This window comes from Phoca vitulina, unplaced genomic scaffold (genome assembly GCF_004348235.1).
Source record: "Phoca vitulina isolate PV1807 unplaced genomic scaffold, GSC_HSeal_1.0 scaffold33, whole genome shotgun sequence".
NCBI lineage: Eukaryota > Metazoa > Chordata > Mammalia > Carnivora > Phocidae > Phoca > Phoca vitulina.
The window spans coordinates 18,109,649-18,130,905 of record NW_022589736.1 but is presented as its reverse complement, the minus strand read 5'-3'; the positions used below and the strand labels follow the sequence as shown (position 1 = coordinate 18,130,905).

At 38.1% G+C, this 21,257-nt stretch overlaps 1 protein-coding gene across 1 annotated transcript in view; it reads left to right on the top strand.

The window, feature by feature from the left end:
* CUBN (cubilin) overlaps window positions 1–21,257 on the top strand; it is a 264,380-nt gene that overhangs the window by 72,509 nt on the left and 170,614 nt on the right. Inside the window, exons 23-27 of the mRNA XM_032425570.1 lie at window positions 332–524; window positions 1,861–2,021; window positions 2,115–2,296; window positions 3,099–3,255; window positions 6,297–6,484. Of these exons, the coding sequence (XP_032281461.1) occupies window positions 332–524; window positions 1,861–2,021; window positions 2,115–2,296; window positions 3,099–3,255; window positions 6,297–6,484 (881 nt within the window). The remainder of the gene's footprint in view (window positions 1–331; window positions 525–1,860; window positions 2,022–2,114; window positions 2,297–3,098; window positions 3,256–6,296; window positions 6,485–21,257) is intronic.

Below are 21,257 nucleotides of genomic sequence, written 5' to 3'. Positions count from 1 at the left end.
CCCTCTGTGATTTCCGTGGTTGAGCCTAATGTTTAATGTTCAGGGTAATGTGCATGGATGAAAAAATTATAACACCTCCAAGATCTAAAAAGTTATGATATATGTAACAATTTCTGCTACATAGCTTAGGTTTACTATTAATAATTATTTTTGCCTTTGAGATTAAAACAAAATCTTTGTTTTGAAAGGAAATCATTCTTTAACATTCCAGAATGGCCTATTGAAAATCAAGGACATTGGCATAAATTAACGAAATATGTATTACTAAATGTCTTATAAATGTAGCATGATATTTTCTCTTTTCTATCTTATGCTCTATTTCTTTCCATAGCATGCATGGAAGACTATACAGAAGAGTCTGGGACTTTTACTTCTCCAAACTTCCCTGATAATTACCCCAACAATTTGAAATGCATTTATAGGATCACGGTGGAAACCAGCCAACAGATTGCATTGCACTTCACAAATTTCTCTTTGGAGGAGGCCATTGGTGGACACTGTATAGGAGATTTTGTGGAAATCAGGTAAGCACCTTTATTTCATCACCTTTTTCATTATTGGTTTTCATTCATAATCTTTCCTGGAAAGGTTAAGGAAAACACATGGAAATTCTCTGTAAAGCCCTCTGTTGTGCTCTTTCTTGCAAGATACAAAGCTTGTCATGTGGAGCCAGAAGAAAACTGGAAAATTGCGTAAGATTCAGTGGTTATTTTGAAGTGATTATTTTATTGAGAATATTTGAAAATAAATTCCAGATTTTATTTGAACAGATTAAACAGATGTACTACTACTCTGAAATTAGATACTTGCAATTATTGAAAACCTACTTTCTTTATGGAATATCAATTTAAATTTTAGGCTGTACATTATCCATTTGGTCTAATTATATCACAAAAATGATGGTAAGATAACAACCTTAAAGTTTTTACAAATTTTTTTGTGTTCAAATAATAAAAGTCTAGGCTTGTGAATTTTTTTCTTTACTTCTTTATTATTTAGAGAGAATGAGTTTTTAAAGTTATATTTGCAGTAAAAGTAAGTTAGCTTATATACTGCTATCTACGCAGATCATTACATTGAATTAAATCAGGCTAATCAGCTTGGTGTGTATTTGGTTAAATTTTTTATTTGGCCTTTCGAAAGCCTAGAATATTATATTTTTTTACAATAAATTTTATTCTATGATGTAAAGTGAGATACTAAAATAATAAATCACAATTGTATCATATCATGCCCAAATAACATAAATTTCTTAATTTACAATAATCATTAGATTTTAATATTGAGTGAATCCCCCCATTTATTTTTGGCTTGAAAAAGCTACAAATTACAAAGTAGATATAAGACCCTCAAAAATTCTTGGGGAAGAATCATTTTCAAAATTTTGCTAAATAGGTCAAATGTGACATTAAATTTTGAAAAATTCAAATTAGAAGGAAAGTATTTTAGTTTTCTCTGTAAAATTAAGCAACATTTGTTTATACTGTTAATAATTATGGTTTCTTTATCCATTACATATTATCTATGTAATTTCTACTATTCATTCTCTCTGTGTTCTGTGACACATTTGCCAGACGCTTCGTTTGAGAGGGAAAAGATTAAACTCTTTCTCTCAGCTTGAAATTGGTTATATAAAATGTCCCACGAACCAAAAATGATGTTCCTTATTAAGCTATTCACTGTTTAATAAAGTGAAAAATTGAAAACTTGAAATTGTGACTTAGAGTATTCTTAAGAAAGGTTGACTGACATAAACTGATCTGTTTGCAATCTCAAAGTTCAAATAATATTAAATGTTTATACGGTTTATATTAATTTTATCAATAACCAATAAATGATCACATCTGTGTTTTGTCACAGAGATGGAGGCTATGAAAGTTCACCACCCCTGGGAACATACTGTGGCTCAAATCCACCTCCAAGAATCATCTCTCACAGTAACAAACTATGGTTACAATTTAAGAGTGACTTCCTTGGCTCAGGGCCTGGATTCTCAGTTTACTGGGATGGATCATTGACAGGTAAATGGCAAAGAGCTGTCTTTTCTTGGAGAGTCCAGTCGGATTGGTTTCTTGATTCTTAGACTGCCATGCTCTTATCTCTTTCTCCTATAGGTTGTGGGGGCAATCTCACGACTCCCACTGGCGTGTTCACTTCTCCCAACTACCCGATGCCCTACTACCACAGCTCCGAATGCTATTGGAGGTTGAAATCCAGCCACGGCAGCCCATTTGAACTGGAATTTGAAGACTTTCACTTGGAGAATCACCCAAACTGCATGTCAGATTATCTGGCTGTATGTATGAAGTTCAGTGGTTCCTTTCACTACTCTCATCTCACTCACACACATCAATGCATTTATTTTCATCTTTGAAATTCAGGAAAGGGGAACACTTAAGCAAAATATCCACATAAAAATTTCAAACAAAAGAAAACAGAAAATGTGATGAAAATGACAGCCTTTTAAGTATGACATGTATTATTGAATGGATTGGTACACTAAGTATTTAAAATATATTGAATATGGGCTGTTAAGATATGGTTAAAATCTCCCAAAGGGGTAATTTCTAAATATTCTTTAAAAAATAACAATGTAGAGGACTATATTGGTGAATTAGAGAAGATAATTAAAGTCATCCAGGTAGGACTTTATAAGTAGCAGCAATCCATCCTTGTCCATTAAAAAAAATCTAAATAAAAAATGTATTAGAATGTCATAAATTATAAACTCTGAAATCAAAAACAGGGAGAACTACTGAAAATAGCTATGGTCTCAAAAATACATATTATTTTTCTTTCATTTTTAATGAAAATGAAAGTCTTTCATTTTTAATGAAAATGAAAGTCTTTCATTTTTAATCTTCAGATTTCAGCCTGGGTTTACACCCTTACGACTATACACAGCTATGGTTAAAATGGCCCAAGTTCACTACCTAAGTTTATAGACATTTAAATATAATTTTTAAAGATATTTTGATTCAGGGCTCTTCTTTTGTTATGTCATGTATTTCGTGTATTTTCCCACTTCTTAAGCATTAGAGTTCTTTAAATAATGTTTATGGCCACAATCATCTGACATTTAAAATGTTTCATTAAAGGTGTATGATGGCCCAAGTACCAGCTCTCATTTGCTAAGTCAGCTTTGTGGGAATGAAAAACCGCCTCTCATCCGTTCTAGTGGAGACAGTGTGTTTTTAAAATTCAGGACAGATGAAGGTCAACAAGGAGGTGGCTTCCTAGCCAAATACCAGCAAAGTAAGTATGCATGCTGGCTGCTCCATGCCTTTGGTGGGTCTTCAATCTCCTGATAATGAAACAAACGGAAATAACTATAACCCATTGGTTTGAACAATTGAAATAAATCTTTGCTCTTATGAGAAAGACTTAAATCTATTTGAGAGAAAAATGCATAGCATTAAATTTAATGCCATATAACTAAAGCATGTGGTCAGCTATACAAAATGGAATATTTAATATGCTGAGATAGTTGCCATTTGGCTAAAAATCAGCATAGCAGGTTAACAGCGAGTGGGTTTTCATTTGTATCAAACATTACAATCTTCTAATTAGACATTATTCCATTGCACATAGTATCTCCCACACTATTTTTTTTTTTTTTTGGTCTTGTACCTCAATTTTTATTAAGGGAAACTACATTCTTATAAATCAGATGTAAAGTCAGCATATTCTTTTTTTTTCGAGATTTATTTATTTATTTTAGAGTGTGTATGTGAAAGAGAGAAAATGAGCAAGTGGGGGGAGGGACAGAGGGAGAGGGAGAATCCTGAAGCAGACTTCCTGCTGAGCACAGACCCCAGGGGGAGCGGATCCAGGACCCAGAGATCATGACCTGAGACCTGAGTGGAGGCTCAACTGACTGAGCCACCCAGGCTGCTAGCACATTCTCTATTGCGGAAAAATCTGGTCATTGTAGAGATGTCATTTTAAAATCTACTTTCCTATGAGGCCATGTATTAGAATTAAAGGAATATTGTACGAAGAGTCAAGGGACCCAGGAGTTTATCCTGGCCCCTAATCTCTGAGATCACTTTTCTTCGCTGAGGTTCCATGACTTCTTCTCTTAAAAAAAGAGAGTAAACAAGGCCATCATTAAAGCTCCCTCTAGGTCTAGAATTAAATACTCTTTTTTTTTTTTTTTTTGAGAGAGAGAGAGAGAGTGAGCCCGTGTGTGCGCCCCCGTGTGCACATGCAAGTGGTGGGGGGTGGGGGGTGGGGCAGGGCAGAGGGAGAGAGAGAATCCCAAGCAGGCTCCATGCTTAGCGCAGAGCAGAAGCAGGGCTCCATCTCACGACCCTGAGATCATGACCTGAGCTGAAATCAAGAGTTGGTCACCCAACCAACTGAGCCACCCAGGCACCCCTAGAATCAAATACTTTCTAATGTTAGTTTCAAAATGGACATTTAAAGAAAACAAGGCTTCCTTGAATTTATGTTATTTTATTGAATTTATGTTATGTTAACATTAACATTTTGAATTAACATAAATTCAAAACCACCACTTGTGGTTTTGAAAGTACAGTTCCTTGCCCACTATACCTAAATTTATCCGTATTTCGACACAGTTACCTAAAAATAGAATTGAAAGTCACAAGATCATAAACTGAACACACAAAATCCCTTTGAATTAGTTGAAAGCCTATTAATGTTTGACCTTGACTATGTGTGAATTTGCTAATATTCACATTCACTTACATTTGAGGGTTAGGCTGAATTCTAGATAGTTTTGAATACTGAGTTTTAATGATAGAATGCTTTATTCTTCAGAAGTTCATCATAGTGTATGAAAAGCTCTCCCATTCTCTCAGGGATATATCTTTTTGGTTGAACATTTCTCTAATTTTATTATTGCTGCGCTAATTTGTTTCTTGGTTATAGTCAAATTGCTTAATAAGGATTCTTCCCTTTTATTCTTGTGATTATTTTATTTTTCTCTCATAATTTCGGAACACTGAAGGAGTAACTTAGTGGACATGGGATATAGGGTCTTAAAGGCAAAAATCAGAGCTAACCAGTGAGATTTTCTGTAAAATTTGCCATATGAAATTGGAGGTTTGCCGATGGAAGAATTTCTGAGCACCGAGAGCAGCCCATATGGTTTAATGGAATACATTTTCCTCTGCCCCGACTTGTAGCCATTGTGGCAAACACTGCCCCTCTGCCTCATAGCTGTAGCTTCTCACAGGCTTTTAAGACCACAGAATTATCCTTTAGAATTCCTTTGTGGACAAAAAGGTGACCTAAAGAGAAATAGTTTGAGTATTCCCCCGCTCCAGCAAAGGAAGACTCTGGAGAGCTACAAAGGTATACTTTTCCATACCAAAGATTGTATATATATATGATGTTCTAGTCACGGTCAGGAAGAGTATAGTAGTAGAAATGCATCTATGAAACACATTTTTCAGAGACCATTTTTTTCAATATAATGTTTATTTTGTCATTCTCTTTTATCACACACCGTACAGACAATATGGACAAGGCTTGAGAAAAGGCATATGTATGCCTTGTTCAAGTCCTTAGTTTGGGTTGAACTTGGCATTAACTCCCGGGACTAGCCACACCTTGAGGTACCTAGTATAGTTTTGTTGCAAACGCAGCTGAGGGAAATGCCACCAGTGGATGGAAGACTTTCTTCAAAATTTAAGATTGTCATTTCTTCTTCAAATCCTTTACATTCCCTCCATTCATTTGGTACTTCCTGATGACTAACTAGAGGAATAACGGAGCCTTTATTGTGAATTTCATGCTGACTTTTGAATGTTCAACAAAGCCATGCTGTTATTCCTTTTTAGCATTCACATAGAACTTCGTGTTTTTAAACTGTTGAATTTAAAGGTCAGGATTTCTGTTCCTTCCAAACGTTAAAGTTAGAAAAACAGAAGCATAGAATATTTAATGCACTTTTGTAAACAAATCAGATTGCTCTCTGAGTAGTGCTGAGTGAGTCTGCTCTCTACCAATTCAGAGGAATTTGATGCCTAATAGGCAATTTTCATGACACTTTAAAGTTTATGAGTTCACTTAAGTATTATTTTACATTTGTTCTAAATGGAGACCCTTTCACTATGAAAATGTTGTACTATGTACATATACATATACACACACACAGATATACTATATATATATGTATGTACATACATAATACATACAAATATATAATATATAAAATATGTATATATTTTAATCTAGATGTTTTCTTAAAGGAAAATCTCACCCATCTTGGAGCAACTATGAAATATATGATAGTGGTTCTCAATAATCCTGGTTATTTTTTTCAGCATGTAGGAACGTGGTGATTGTGAACCGAACCTATGGCATCTTAGAGAGTATACATTACCCAGGACCCTATTCTGACAATCAGCGTTGCAACTGGACCATCCAGGCCTCTACTGGCAACACAGTGAATTACACATTTTTAGCATTTGAATTGGAAAATCACATAAACTGCTCCACAGACTATTTAGAGGTATGTATTCTGAAGCTAAATAAATCATTGCATTTTCAGATCAAGTTAGGCAAGCCAAACTAGAAATCATCCTTGCTCTGTAGAACTGAATCTCTGTGGCTCTATGCATCTATAATATGACCACTACTCATGGTATTTGAACAGGTATATTTTGTGTCTCTTTCACTGCATCATATTAATATTAAGGATATTTAATCCACTAAATTATATACACAAAGAGTTGTCTATGTTTTTAGGTTTCAGTATGACTTTTGGACTGATTGACCTCATATTATTTAAATAATCCAGGAGTAAAGGAATAACTTCTGTTTTTTGTTACTTGTTTTTATGTTTGTTCTCTATAAACAGGATATCAAAAAATGTTTGGGTACCTGGCTTTATTTAATACCTAATTTGCCTGATACTAGAAATCATGATTTTGAGTCTTGTTTTTATTTTTAAATTTAAGTTCATTTCAGTAAAACGGAAATTTCTATTTGTTCTGATAATGACCACCTGTAGCATTTATTCAACTCTCTGTATACAATGCTATTCAATGAAAATTGCTTGAGAACTAGGTAGCCCAAAATATTAAGTAATCTCCTATTTTTACAATAAGATACTTTACTCCTAAAAGCTTTATTGCTAACTTCCATGGTATGACTTTTTAGGGCTATAGATTGAAAAGTTAGGCAACTACTTATTTTGCTTACTTTATGAATGTAATTATGCATTCAAATATAAAATTAAATGGTTATAAGCTATTACATTAATTTAGAAATTATGATTTCCACTTTCCCCCTCCATAAGACAATTTTACTGAAAGCACTTAAAATATTTTGACATCAAGTTCTCATCATTAATAAAATCACTTTTTAAGTCCATCTAACATACCATTCCTGTATTTTTTTACATTGTTCATATATAATACTTTTGAATCCACATAGGATGTTTTCACTAAAAATCTTTTCTGAAGTGACAAGTACCCCCTCCGTAGCATTAGGACATCTCCCCCAGCCCATGCCACCTGTCTACAACACAGTGACTTAGTGGGTTTCTTCTTAAGGTGATCAGTGATTTTTAGAAGTCTTGCTTACAAAGACTTCCAACATCCAGCACTTGTAACTTTAAGGACAAATTCTTCAGAAAAAAATCCTTTATCCTTGTAAAATTTTCTTAACCTTTTTACCAATTCTTTAAAAAACTGAACATTGATTGAGGCTGTTTGAGGTTAACCTATCTTTTCCAAATAGCCCTTTTGTTTTTTAAAATGAAGAGAAACTTCTGTACTTTGAGAGACTTGGGAGGTCCTGAATATATGGAGTCTCTTGTTTCTGAGGGATAATTTTTTTGGGTGAAATCTTGCTTTGTATTTAGAAAAGTTCAATATTATAGAAATAGTAGCCATAGGGTTTATCCATTAGAAAGTGATATTTACTAGTATTCAAAGAAAATATGACACAACATCAAACAAACTTACAAGCACGAACTTGACAATGGTTTTAAAGTCCATTTTTCTTGATCTAGTGTTGAGATGGTCTTCACAAGCTTCATACTGGCATGCTTGTCTCATTGAATTTATCTGGAGTAGACATCCTTTTCTTTTCTTCACATGATATGATCTTGTTCATTCTTTAGAGGAAATGGAAGAGTTGATTTCAAAACCCCTTGTTCATAGCACAAACACAGCAATTTATCTTATTGCATTTTTGCCAGTTGTGATGGTGCCCACATGCCCTACTGGACTGTGAGCCTTTTGAAGGTGTGAGTTGTTTCCTGAATTTGTGACCCAGGCATTGATTATAGAGTTGGGATCTTATAGGAATTCAGTGAGTTCAGGATAAATTGACTCTCACAGCCATATTTTTAGCATCAGCCTAATGATAGATGTTAATTAATGAGAAAGAACTGAATTCCAAACTGACCGTTTTTTATAATTCCTATGCATTCACTGCAATTCTACCCCTTCGAACACAAACAAAAAGAAAACTCATGGCCATGCAGAGCGTTGCATGTATAGTGATATGCCAGGCACCGTAAGAGTGATTTGATGAAAGTACAACAGAGAAAGCTGCAGAAGGGAGGGAGCTTTGGACCTGGACTTTCAGGAGGCTTTGGAAGAAAGAGTGGGGGAGGAAATGAGGTGGAACTTTTCCAGGGACTGATTTCCACCTCTTTGGACTTACTTGAGGATGGAAGAGTAACAAAAAGGCCCATCACATAATTTTTTGGAGGTGTTTGAAAACTGTCAATTGAAAATACTTATTCCAGCAACCGCAGAGCAGCTCATTAGAGGCCCTTCATAGATGACGTTAGAGACATGCCATTTATCTTGTGCAACATTGATGGTGAAAGCAGCAAAAATACAGAAAAGTTCAGCAAAACCTTCTAAAGAATGATACTGTTGCCAGAGGGAGGAGATTTTTTCCATTTCTGTAAGCCAAGGGGCAAGGCCAGAGCAGTTGCGACAATGGCTGGTCTATGATGAAAATTTTAAAAGCACAAATAACTACTTAAGAAGAGAAAAGCCACAAACACAAAATCTAGTTTCCATTATTTTTATAACTTCTAGTTGAAGGGTTTTTCAAGTAGGTCCCTATTGAGTGACTGTCATTGCAGACAGAATTGAGTTATTTTGAATTAATAAAGCTGAAATTGTGAAAGGACTTGATTAGGTGCTGGTCAGACATTGTACCCCACCTTGCTGAGGGGTGTGGGTTGGTAGGGATCCCATTGGGAAGCGAATCAACCCTTTATTATTTGTCCTCTGGGCAAAACAAAATGATTCCAATTTGGAAATTAAATTCAATAGGAGGAAGGGTCACTTGCCTGAAGGAGTAAGACCATATTGCCATGCAATTATGAGAAGTCAACCTTAAGGATTCTTTGAGTATCCTACAACTGCATTTCAAATTTTTAATTTTTATTTTGAGTCTGAGTCTCTGCACAGAAGAAGAGACTTTTAATAGGTGATTGAGTATGCAAATGAAAGTGATGGATTTGGGAGAAATCAGCACAGAGGTGTACAGGGAGGCCAGAGCATATATCAGGTCAACCGGGAACACATGTGTGGTGGGAAGAGGAAGGAGGAAAACCCTGAGGTTGTTGTGTCATGGATGCCGAGGGCAGAGAGTATCCTAGAAGGTGACTGTGATCAACAAGGTGCGAGGCTCCTAGGGGATCAAGAGGAATCTCAGTGTTAAGAAGTGTCCCTTGGAGATCAGTGTGACTCTGGGCAGACGGGTTTTGAAGGGTAGTAGGAGCAGGAGTGAGACCACAGTTGAGGAAGCACAAAGGGCTGAGAGTGAGTGTAGATAGAAGTTTAAGTCCACGAATTTGCCGAGTTCTCCCGAGGGAATAGTATGAAGTCAGAGCTTCTTTCCTCCGGTCCTCGTCCTGCATTTCCCTAGCTGGTCCTCATGAGGCAAGCTCTCAGGGGAGAGAGTGCTCTCTGCATGATCTGTTGTATGTCATTGTTTCTTAAAATGTGGCCCAGGTTTGGATTCAACACTCCAATGAAGCCAACTAGGGCCAAGTGTGCTGGAACTATATCATCTGGCTCAGATACTTCTGGTATCATAGGCTGAGGTTATATGGGCTTATTGTTAGTCAAGTCACAATGTTGGACTATATTAATACTTGTGTTCTCCAGGTCACATTTATAGGAACTGTAATGGCTTCATAGCCATACATAGGAAATTATTCCTAGTAAGTTATGTTTGACTGTTTTGCCTGAGAATTCAAACACATCATGATCCTTCTAAGCCCCGATCCTTTGGTCTGTAGAACATTATTTATTTTCATATAGACTTACTGGCATTGGCCTACTACTTCTTCAAAAATAATTGATAAAAATATCAGACAAGATGGTACCTGTTTCAAATACTCCAAAATGGTATGTTTCTTTGGTTAAAATGGTCTATTTTTTTTTTAAGATTTATTTATTTATTTTAGAGAGAGAGTGTTTTAAGCAAGGGGAGGGGCAGAGGGAGAAAGAGAGAGAAAATCCTCAGGCAGATTCCCCGCTGAGCGTGGATCCTGACACAGGGCTCCATCCCAGGACCCTGAGATCATGACTTGAGCCAAAATCAAGTCAGACGGCCAACTGACTAAGCCACCCAGCTACCCCTAAAATGATCTATTATTAAAGACTTCGGGGATAGCACTATTCAAACATCTTGGCAATAATAATAGCTGATCTTTATTGAGCACTTATTATTTGCTAGGTAATTGTCACAGCAACCCTGTAATGTAAGAAATATTACCCCATTTGACAGGTGAGACAGTTGAGGCAAATACAAGTTGTCGCCAATCACAAACATTAGAGGTGTCAAAGCCAGGCTTTCTACCAGGCCCTGTGGCACCGGGCCAATGCTTTTAGCCATGACACCACACATCCTCTATGTATATACTCACAATTCTCTGTCTTCCTCAGAGGTGACATGAGGGAGTGTCCATGAGCCGTTGGATCTACCATCATAGTGATACTGTCACTGTCCATGTTATTATAGCATACTTCTTCATAGATAAGTAGTGGTCATTTATTATTATAATCACCCTTTTCTTTGCTACATTGTGACAAATTATTTTTAGTGTTCAACTTAGAATTTTTCCAAAAATGACTGTCAATCTTATTCACCTGTGAGATTCCAGAACAAAGCTTTCCTAGAGTTTGGAAGTTGAAACATCTTCCCTTGAGTCTTCTGGCTGTCCTCTTACTTTTCAGTGTTGTGCTTTATACTCTTGGTTGCAGGTACACACTCAAACTAAACCATTAGTTTTGTGAAAGGGCTCTACTCTGAGGAAAGTAAGAAGCCTCATGACACGCACAATAAACTAAAAAGTTGGGAAAAGGCAGGAACAAAGGCACTTAGTGGCTTCTCCCTGCATGTGTATATGCCATTCCTATCTCTCTCTGCACTTCTACAGCCTCACCATTTTAGCTTCCATATACCCCACCCCCCACCCCGCCATGACTCCACGTGACCATTTGCCCCAAGCTCTTGCAACAAATGAGGCCTCCCTTGGCCACAAATTCCCAGCACAGGGGGCTCATCCATTTGAGCCTGACAGCAAAGGCATGGATCTAGCCCACTTATGGATAGATGCTCCTCTGGGCAGTATGACTGGCTCTGGCCAGGAGCACTGAAGTCCAGCCTCTGGCCAGCATTGCTCATAGATGGTGTGTGGGGGCAGAGGCAGAATCTTTGCGTATGGCCTGCTGGCATGCTAAAACCTTTCTTCAACATTCATGAATTCAGCAAGATTACACAATTTGTTCTGTAGGGACTGTACCTTTCAGTACTGTAGGATATAATTCACTTAAGCCCCAAAAATTCATTTAAAAGAATTGCCTGTCTTGATTTTGTAAGTTGGATTTCAATGTCTCTTCTAGTTTCAGAATTCTAGGCATGTTTCTGTTTTCCTTTTATCACATTATCCTCTCTTCTGCAAGTGTCCATATTTTGATCTTTCATTTGCCCTAATCATAGCTTAAAAAATAGACATTTTTTTTTCTAACTGTGCTGTTTCCCAGAGTTTAGCTAATTTGTCTGTGTGCTCATAAAATGGTCAGAAAGTTTTTATATAGCCCCATGGTTCCTTCTTACTTGATTTCTTCAGAGGTTTCCCCTTTTATTGCCCCCAAAGTTATTGCTAGCTTTTCTGGACAGAATTTAATTTTATTAGAATTTGTCATGTTTCTTGAATTTTATTTCTTTTCTCTATTGCTTCTCTTTTTTCTTTAATTGTTAATTGTTTTGGTCCATGGGCTCATATCTCCTTTTGAAGTCTGACTCCCTAAAACCTTAGGCCCATGACTGGTATGTCCAGTATCGCAGGCTCTAGGGACATTGATCACTATCTCCTAATGTTTTGTTCTACAATAACAACCACTTCTTTGCTGTCCAGAATTAGTCCAGACTAGTACTTCTTTTCACTGTTTTCTTTACTTTTTGAGAGAGGAGAGCATTTGAAGAATTTATCAAATGTCATGCTTTTTTTTCCATTTAGACATATGAGAGATGTCCAGATGGTTGAAATTATTTCCCCTTTGCCACCCCCACGTGTCTCTTTGTGCTGCACTAGTGTTGACATATTTCCTTTGTAAAAAACTGTAGTCTCTACTGAGGAAGAAGCCGATGGGGGAGGATGAAGCCCCATAACTGGCTGCGTTCCAGAGTCACCTGGAGATCTTGTTAGAAAAACATATTCCTAGACCTCAGCCCAGATGTACTCAATCAAAGTCTCTAGGAATCTCAGTAGAGAGAGTCCCTGCAAGCCCTTGGGCCCCACTTGAGACCACTGTCTGCAGCCCACTTCTACTCTGACAGCACGTTTTACCCTCTCTTCAAAGCTCTCTCCTGGGAAGTCATAACGATTTTAATACGTGTCTTCGTAATACATACCTTTGAGTGCTAGTAAAGATTTCCTTTTCTATGAGTCTCACTTTTCCATTGCTACAGGTGAATCATGTCTTTGTCCCACCAAGGCCTGGTGATACAGTCATGATGTTTATCTCATTATGTAAAAGTATCAGATTTACTTTGTGATTTTTGTGTTGGGATTCTCAACTTTCTCCCCCCATCTTTAGTTGGCACCTTGGCCACTATCATCTTCCAGTCCATTCTGTATACCTTTCTAGGCCTTCTGCTTTACAAGCTTTCCTCTTCATGACGCCAGTGACTTCTGTCAAATGCATTTCCCTCCAGTCTTCATAAGATTCATTTTATCTCTTGCCAAATCCTCCTTCTGATGTCATCTTGTCCACCAGATGTTTATTTCATTATTTATTACACTCCCATGTCCTCTTCCAATTACAAAATCATGCATTTCAAATGAAAGAATGGACCAAAACAGAGGCTTCCAGTCCTGCACTCGTGTTCTCCAAGTCTGCAGCCTGAGCAACATTTTCCATCAGGCCCGTGTGATATTGTGATTAGTTAAGGTAACTCGAGCTGTTGTTGTTATGCAGGACTCAAATTCTCAGATGCTTGATATATTTCTCAATCATATTAGAGACCAATGCTGGTGTTCCTTGCCTTCCACATGGTGATTCAGGAACCCAGACAAAGGGGAAGTCGACTTGGGGAAACCACATAACTCTCTCTGCCACAAATGTTGATAGATGTTTCACAAATAAAGAGAACTAAATTCTAATAAGTTTTGAGAAATGCTGAATTAAACACAGTTAAACAGGGTACAGTGTTTTGTTTAGTTTTTGCTGTGGTATTTCCTCAAGCTGTTACTACCCTAAATATGCATTGTTCATTCATGTATCCATTCATTTGGTCATCCAAATACATCTTAGACATGTAGACTGTGGAAATATAACTGTTTTCGCATCAGTTTTCCTTGTCTTCACTGAGGAGACAGATGGTAATCAATTTAGCACACAATACAGATTTAATTACAAGCTGTGTTAAGTGCTATCAGGGAATATTATTGGGTTCTCCAAAGACGTGAAATGGGAGGACCGAGCTCATCTGTGGGTCAGAGAAGGCTTCCCTGAGGAAGAGTAACTTAACAAGTTCAAAGGAAGCTGAAAGTTTTACCAAGGGAAGTTGTGGTCGAGGAACTGTCACAGATAAAGCTGGACACTAGTAAGGTGGTGAAGATAGATCTTAATCAGTAAAACACTCCTGCAGTAGGATCCAGCATGAACTGCACTCCATTTCAGTTTGTACAGAGGTGACTGGACATTTTAAAGGGAGAACGAGGGCGTTGGGAGGGGACCAGCAGCTGGAGCAGTCAGGGAAGTGAGAAATGACCAAAGGTTAGTCAGTGTCAGTGTGGTGAGGCCAGCAGTGATGGAAGCTGGGATTCTACCCTCCCACACAGACTGGGAGACCAGCGTCCTATCCTTCCTGATGATTCCATTTCAAAGGCATGCTTCTCAGATCCTAGAGAAAGGCACTCCTGAGTTGTAGGAGACACACATACATCTCAAAGGGACAAAGGAAGGATTCAGGATTGTAAACCTTTCTTAGTAAATGCTCTAGGAAAGGGGGGTCAGGGGCCTATCCTCAGGTATTGGCTGGAACAAACCGTAAATTCTCTTGGCAGCGTTGAGCTTTCTCAGGCAGGCACTTTAATGGGGGCCAGGGTCTTCCTAGCGGTGTGACCTTGTTAGAAACTATGTTAGTGTTTAAGTCTTTTAATTTGGGTAAGGGAGGGAGTGAGTGGATGAAATCATGTGTGCCGACAGTCTGTGTTTTTTATCGGCAAAGGTCGAGGCGTAGTCAGGAAGAAGGTTCAGAGGAGCCTGGCTTGAGTCCACTGGAGGAGAAAATCCTTGTCAGAACCACGGGAAGTCGAGGGTGGCCGCGGCCCAGCGTGGGGCTGCCGGGCGGGCTGGAGTCTGCAAGCATAGCACAGCACTGAGGGTGTGTGAGGAGTTTCAGGGACCGCCCTTAGAGCAGCAAGAGATCTTTCAGGAGTGTGAGCGGGGAAATGGCATGCTCAGATTGGCACCTTTAAAAACTCTGGCTTCAGGAGAAAATTGAAGGGAGGTCAAGGTAACGGTGGAGATCCAGTAAGGGGGTTGCTGCGGTCCAGGTGAGAGAGACACCAGTTCCTCGCATGCTGGGGATTCAAGAGCACTTAGGAGGTAAAATCAGCAGAAGTGGACTAACGATTAGATGGGCGTAGGGGTGGTCGGGTGGTGAAGAAAAAGCTGAGATATAATTAATGGTTCATTTTCTCTTTTTGAGAGGGAGTTGGGGGAGGGGCAGAGAGAGAGGGAGTGGGAGAATCTCAGGCAGACTCCACGCCCAGTGCAGAGCTCTACGCAGGGCTCGATCCCATGACCCTGAGATCACAAGCCAAGCCAAAACCAAGAGTTGGGACACCCAACTGACCGCACCATCCAGGTGCCCCTAATGGTTCATTTCTTTCTTTTTTTTTTTTAAAGATTTTATTTATTTATTTGTCAGAGAGAGAGAGAAAGATCACAAGCAGGAGGAGTGTCAGGCAGAGGGAGAAGCAGGTTCCCTGCTTAGCAGGGAGCCTGATGTGGGACTTGATCCCAGGACCCTGGGATCATGACCTGAGCTGAAATTTTAGTGGAGTTTTAGTGAAGTTTTAGCTGCTTAACCAACTGAGCCACCCAGGCATCCCCTAATGGTTCATTTCTTAAGACATCTAATTTCCCTCTTGCTTTCTGTCTGCAGCCTGCTTCATTGATGCATTTCACAAGAATAAATGATAAAGCTAACATTTTAGTCACTTCACTCAAAGCTCTGTTAAATATAATGAAGAATATATTGATTCCATTGACTAACAGGAGTTCTGCATATGATCATTATAATTTAGAAGTTATTTTTTTCTCCATTATTATGGAGAATAAGGACTTTATTGCATCCTTGAATTTAACAAGTCCTATTTTAAAAATAGAATTATCAATGAAGGAAACAATGAAGAAATTATTCTTGAGGAGTTTAATTACTAAACTTCTACATTCCTCAGTTTCCAGAACTCTAAAATGGGGATAACAATGGTACCTGTTGTATAGAGCTGCTAGGAATTTTAAAATTAGGTAACACATATGAAGGGCTTAGAATAATATTCAGCTAATAAATATTATTTATTAAGTGCTCATAAACATTATTTATGATGATTTCAATATAAACACAATTTGATGGATTAATTTTTGCTCTCTAAAATATTTTGCAGTCAATGGAGAGCTATAGTTTCCAAAACAGCCTTTCCAGTTGTGATGAACATAGATTGGCCCCATGTAATGAAAGCAGGGCTTCTGTCCCCTGGCATCTCAGATTTCTTACAACCAAAGCCACGGGGATTCTATATCTGAATCTAAGAAGCGTGGTGGTTAAAATCCCATTTGCCAGTTGGAGAAAAGCAGATGAGATTTTACGTCTTAGCAGCAAAGGGTCTGAGCTGACTTTCATCATATGGCACCTCCTTAAACACTTCCCCGGGCAGATGAGTCATGCTTCCTGCTTTGCTTCTAGGACGCCTGCCATTTTGCTTAGAATTCAGAGATAAGCTATTTTAATTCTGAGGACAACTGCTATCCAGAAACACTCCTAGAAAGGGACAACAATACACCAAACAATTGAGTTTATGTCTCCATACCAGATATGAGTCTAGGATTATACTTAATCATGATCTGTATTCAAAAGTTTAGAATGAAGTGTATCTATTGATTAATTAAGCCAAATACTTCATATTAGCATTAAGAGTAACAAGAAGCATTTTATAAGAAATTTAATACTCCAGGGTTGCCCAAGTAGAGTGTGTTTTTTAATCATAAAAAATTAAAAGGAGAGATATTTATCTCCGTGTAATCAAAATCCCTTTCCTCAAAAGGAAACGCCGATCTTTCCTGACCATCCCTTGCAATGAAGAATTTTCATGTGATTGCATTAATTTGCTGCAGTTAATGAGGCAGACACAGTAGCCTTCAAAAGATAGCCTTTGCTCTTGGATTCAAAAGAAACTCTGTGTGTTTCCCTCTCTCCAGTCTCTCAAACATGAAGAACAGAATGAGGATGAATGATAATCAGACCTACAGATAGCTTCTACCCTACCCTGAAGACAGTAGAAATCACATCAGAGGCTCAAAACTTGAAATTGCTCTCTATCCTCACTTCCTTCCCTGGTGGTGCTCACCTCGCTCTCTCCTCAGGGCGGCCGGAGTCAGCAAGTGCATGGAGGGTCCCTTCTGGCAACAGGCCCGTGGCTTGAATAAGAACGCAGAGCTCAGAATGCTAAGTTTTAAAATTAGGAATCACTGTTGTGGATTTGGGTTAATTATCTTGATTGTCTCCTTTTTAAATTAGGAAAGATTTCCAACTGCAACATTTCAGAATTAAAAAAAAAAATGCTGTGTTGACCCTTCAGTACTTACATTTACTATTTATTTAATAGGCTTTCCCCTACTTCTTCCCTCACTTGGGGAAGAGTCTGCATGGCAGTACCCTAGGTCCTTCCAGCTCCAGGTTTTATGAGTTCCTGTCGTTCTGTGAAGCAGATTTCTCCCTGTTTCTGAGTCCACCTCTAGCAGATGGTGAGGCTTTTAGGAGGCAGAATAATTTTTAAAGATGCTTAGTGTTTTGCTGTGGCCGTATAGTTGGCAGAGGGAACACTGCGGTTCTTGGAATTAAATGCTCATGTTCCCATGGGAGAGTAGGCTTGGCTTTCAGTGCAGCTCACTTACCACTAGGGAGGCAATTAGGCATTTAGGGCTCCATCAGCGACTATCAGAACTTAGTTTGTGAGAAGTCTTTAGTCCCTGAGCATCTGAAGGAATTCTTTTAAAATAGAGAATTAGTCTAATTAATAATCAAAACCTATTTATGATAAAAAAAAAAAAAGGAAGCATTAGGGACAAAATATGGTTTTAAATTAATGCAGAAGGAGATTACCTTATATAATAACATTTTAATGGACTAATTTTCACATATAATCTTGAGATATGTATAAAAGACTATGGAGATAGACAGTACAATATTTTTAGTAGACCAGCTGGGTAGCTGAGAACCTAAAAGGGTATGGAATTCTGAGAATGGAAAAGCATTACCAACGCATATCTACATTGCTGTGTCAATAGGTCCCCAAAGATAATGCTTGAAAAAATAAACTTATCTGATCACACAGGAATACATAGTCATTGCAGGACATTTGGAAAATATAGAAAAACCTAGATAAAATAAAAATAACCTAAATTACATCCCTACTAATAATTTTTGGTGGTATTTATTTCCTATAGTCAAGGCTTATATATTTTATTTTAATATTCAAAGGGGATCATTCTATACAGACTGTCCTATAATAACTTTTTTCCAGGTAACAATAGCTTGTGAATAATTTTCCAAGTTATTTATAAAGCCACATCATTTACAAAATGGCGCATTCCACCATCCCAATATGGCCACTTATTCATGTGGAACATTTAGAATCTTTGTCAAATTTCCACTATTATAAACAATGCTGAGATAAACATTCTTGTAGTTAAATCTTTGCACACATCCGTGATTAGACAATGATTTAAAAAGAGAAAAAAACAAACCAGGCTTTGTGGCTTCTAACATGAGAAATATACAGAAAGCAGAAATAAAAATGTCAGTGCGCTATTAAAAGGGAATAGCAGCAACCTGCCACATGGTAAGGACGCCATCTCATCTGTGTGTGAGACAGACATCTAATTCAGAGTGACACAGAATAACTCAGAATGTGGTCTTCGATGGATTTCTTGCTGTCATGCAAAGCCCAGCGTTATGAGTAATTGTTTAATTTTAGATGGGTATTTCATATTTCCTGCCCCACCTTGTCAGCACATGGCAGCGTGGCTTTTCCTGTGCCATGGGGGAAGATGTGTGCCTGTGTATCAGAGAGCACTGTGCACAGCCACGTGTCTGATGGAGGACCCTGCCTCCTGGGGCCATCGAGGAGCCAACCAGAGTCTACAACGCTCTGTCTATTAGCTTTCATCTTCAACATCTGCCTAATTTACCCTCCACAATTAGATTAAGTTTTTACCCCCTTAGGCTTTTCTCATCCACGATGGGAGACTTTTACCCTACTCTATGAATCTTGTTTGGCAATTTCTACTGTTGTTACAGGAACATTTCTAAGACCTTCAAATTTAAAGTAAAAGCTGAAAGTTCCAGTTTTATCCAGGAGATATGTGTGTAAACTTTGGCATCAACATTCCTAATAACTACTTTCATGAGGCAGTTCTCATAGGTCCCGTTATAGTTGTTTTTTTTGGGGGGGGGATGGGGGAAAATCTGAAGAAATGCCCCAAGAATTCACCAGCTCCCACCCTTTGGAGGGCCAGTGGCGACGCAGCTAGAGCTGCAGGCTGGCTGGACAGCCACGGGTGAGGAGGCAGCAACAAGAAGAAACATGTGCAGAGCCACTTTCCCTACCATTTGTCCCTCCCTTCTCCAGCTCCCCAGGGAAGCCTTGACTGATTTCCTAATGTTCTTTTTGCCACCATCCTGTTATGATCCACCATCTCCCTCCACCCCAACAGGCACACCATGCTTACGCTCTTCCCCACAGTACGGTTTGCTCTGGGCTATGCGCCCCGCACATGGGCAATGGCCTCAGTGTCCACACAGAACCCCGTTGTCATAGCAACATGCTGCAAGCAAAGGCCGTCCGTCTCCTCACAAGTGATTCATTGATTCACTGCTTCCCTGTCTGGTCTGCCAGGGATGATTTCTGTGAAATGTCTTACGTGAGTCAGCTCAAGTTCTCTATACCCATCATATTTTTCTCTCAAAGCTATTTCTAGAATGGTTTCTTTGGAAAAAAATGTTGGTTCCCTTCGCCTCTGACCAAGAGTTAAAATAACAATTTAAGCACATTCCATATGCCAGGTCTCACACTCAACCTATTACGTGGTCTGTCTCATTTGCTGTTTACAATAGTCCTTATGAGATAAGTACTATTATGGTGCCAAATTTATAAAGAAATTTTAGCTAGGGAAAGGAAGTAATTTTCACGAGATTATATTCTAAGCAAAGTTTAGAGCTAGACTGGACTGTATGCCTACAACCTGATCAAAATTAATATACTCTTAGTATGCTCTTATAGGGAAATTACTTTCCTGCTTGCAGTTGAATATAATCTGTTAGTGACGGTGACTTTGCAAAGCTAATCTATAAACTCATTGAGTATAGTTCTCAGAAAAATTAACTATGTTCTTTACACTGACTAGAATTTTAGTTCTCTATAAATATTAGGAGTTTCTCTGCTACACCTAGAATTCTCCCTCATGGCAGGCGAATTATTTCAATACATGTTAAACTCCAAAGGATAACTTGTTTTAAGTTTTTAAAGATTTATAATAGAAAATGGGCCAAAAATTTTTTTCCCGAAGTTTCTCTGTATTTTAATAATATCATCCCAAAGAGACTCTTGATTTTATTTCTCTATTTGGACTATATTTAATTCTTAAAATTAGTCATCCACTATAAAAAAGTTTTATATCAGAAAAATTTCAAGGAAATAAGAAAAAGTATGAATTAGAATAAGTATGAATTAGATGCTCATCTAAAATAGAAAGGGTGGAGTTCTGGTTGTTACTGCAATTCCAAAATGGGTGTAGAAAAGAAGTCATCTATACATCCCGTTCTCATATATATGAAACAATTAATTATAATTTCATTCATTAAAGTCATAAATTTTCAAAATCATAAAAACAATTGAGCAGCAAAGAAGACCTTGAAAAGCACATTTCTGTTCTGAGAGTTCTTGCAGTTCATAAAGTTGATTCCCATAGAGGGAACAAGTTGAAGTACACATTAGCTGACTCTGGGTTCCTCCAGGCTTGAGTTTCAGTGATTCGTAAAGTACCTACAGAACCCTTACTCTTAGAAAAATTCACCTCTCTCTGTCAGTGATGTATCCTCAGTTTTATATCTTCTGCCTTGTATGTATGGTTCTTAATAGTTAGAAGGGATCCACGGATCCTTTCATATTGCACTTGGAGTCTGAAGTCACTAATGGCCTCATAAACTATGTGTGTGCCAAATTATCAAACCCAGGCAAAGGAAGTAGATAGAAATTGGTAAATGTGGCTTAGGCAAGAGATTTCCTTCCTCTTTGAGTGTCCAAAGAGTGGTTGAGATATTTCAGGGTGAAGTGGGGGGTAGGGAGACCTAAACCACATCAGTCCTAAATGAATAGTCTCCTTAAGAGAATAACTGAAAAGATTCTACACAGGAGGTTGTATGTATACAACATATTTACATTCAAAGATACATTTAATGGCCAACCAGAAGGTGGATGCAGCATTTCAAATATTTAACAAAAAACCACC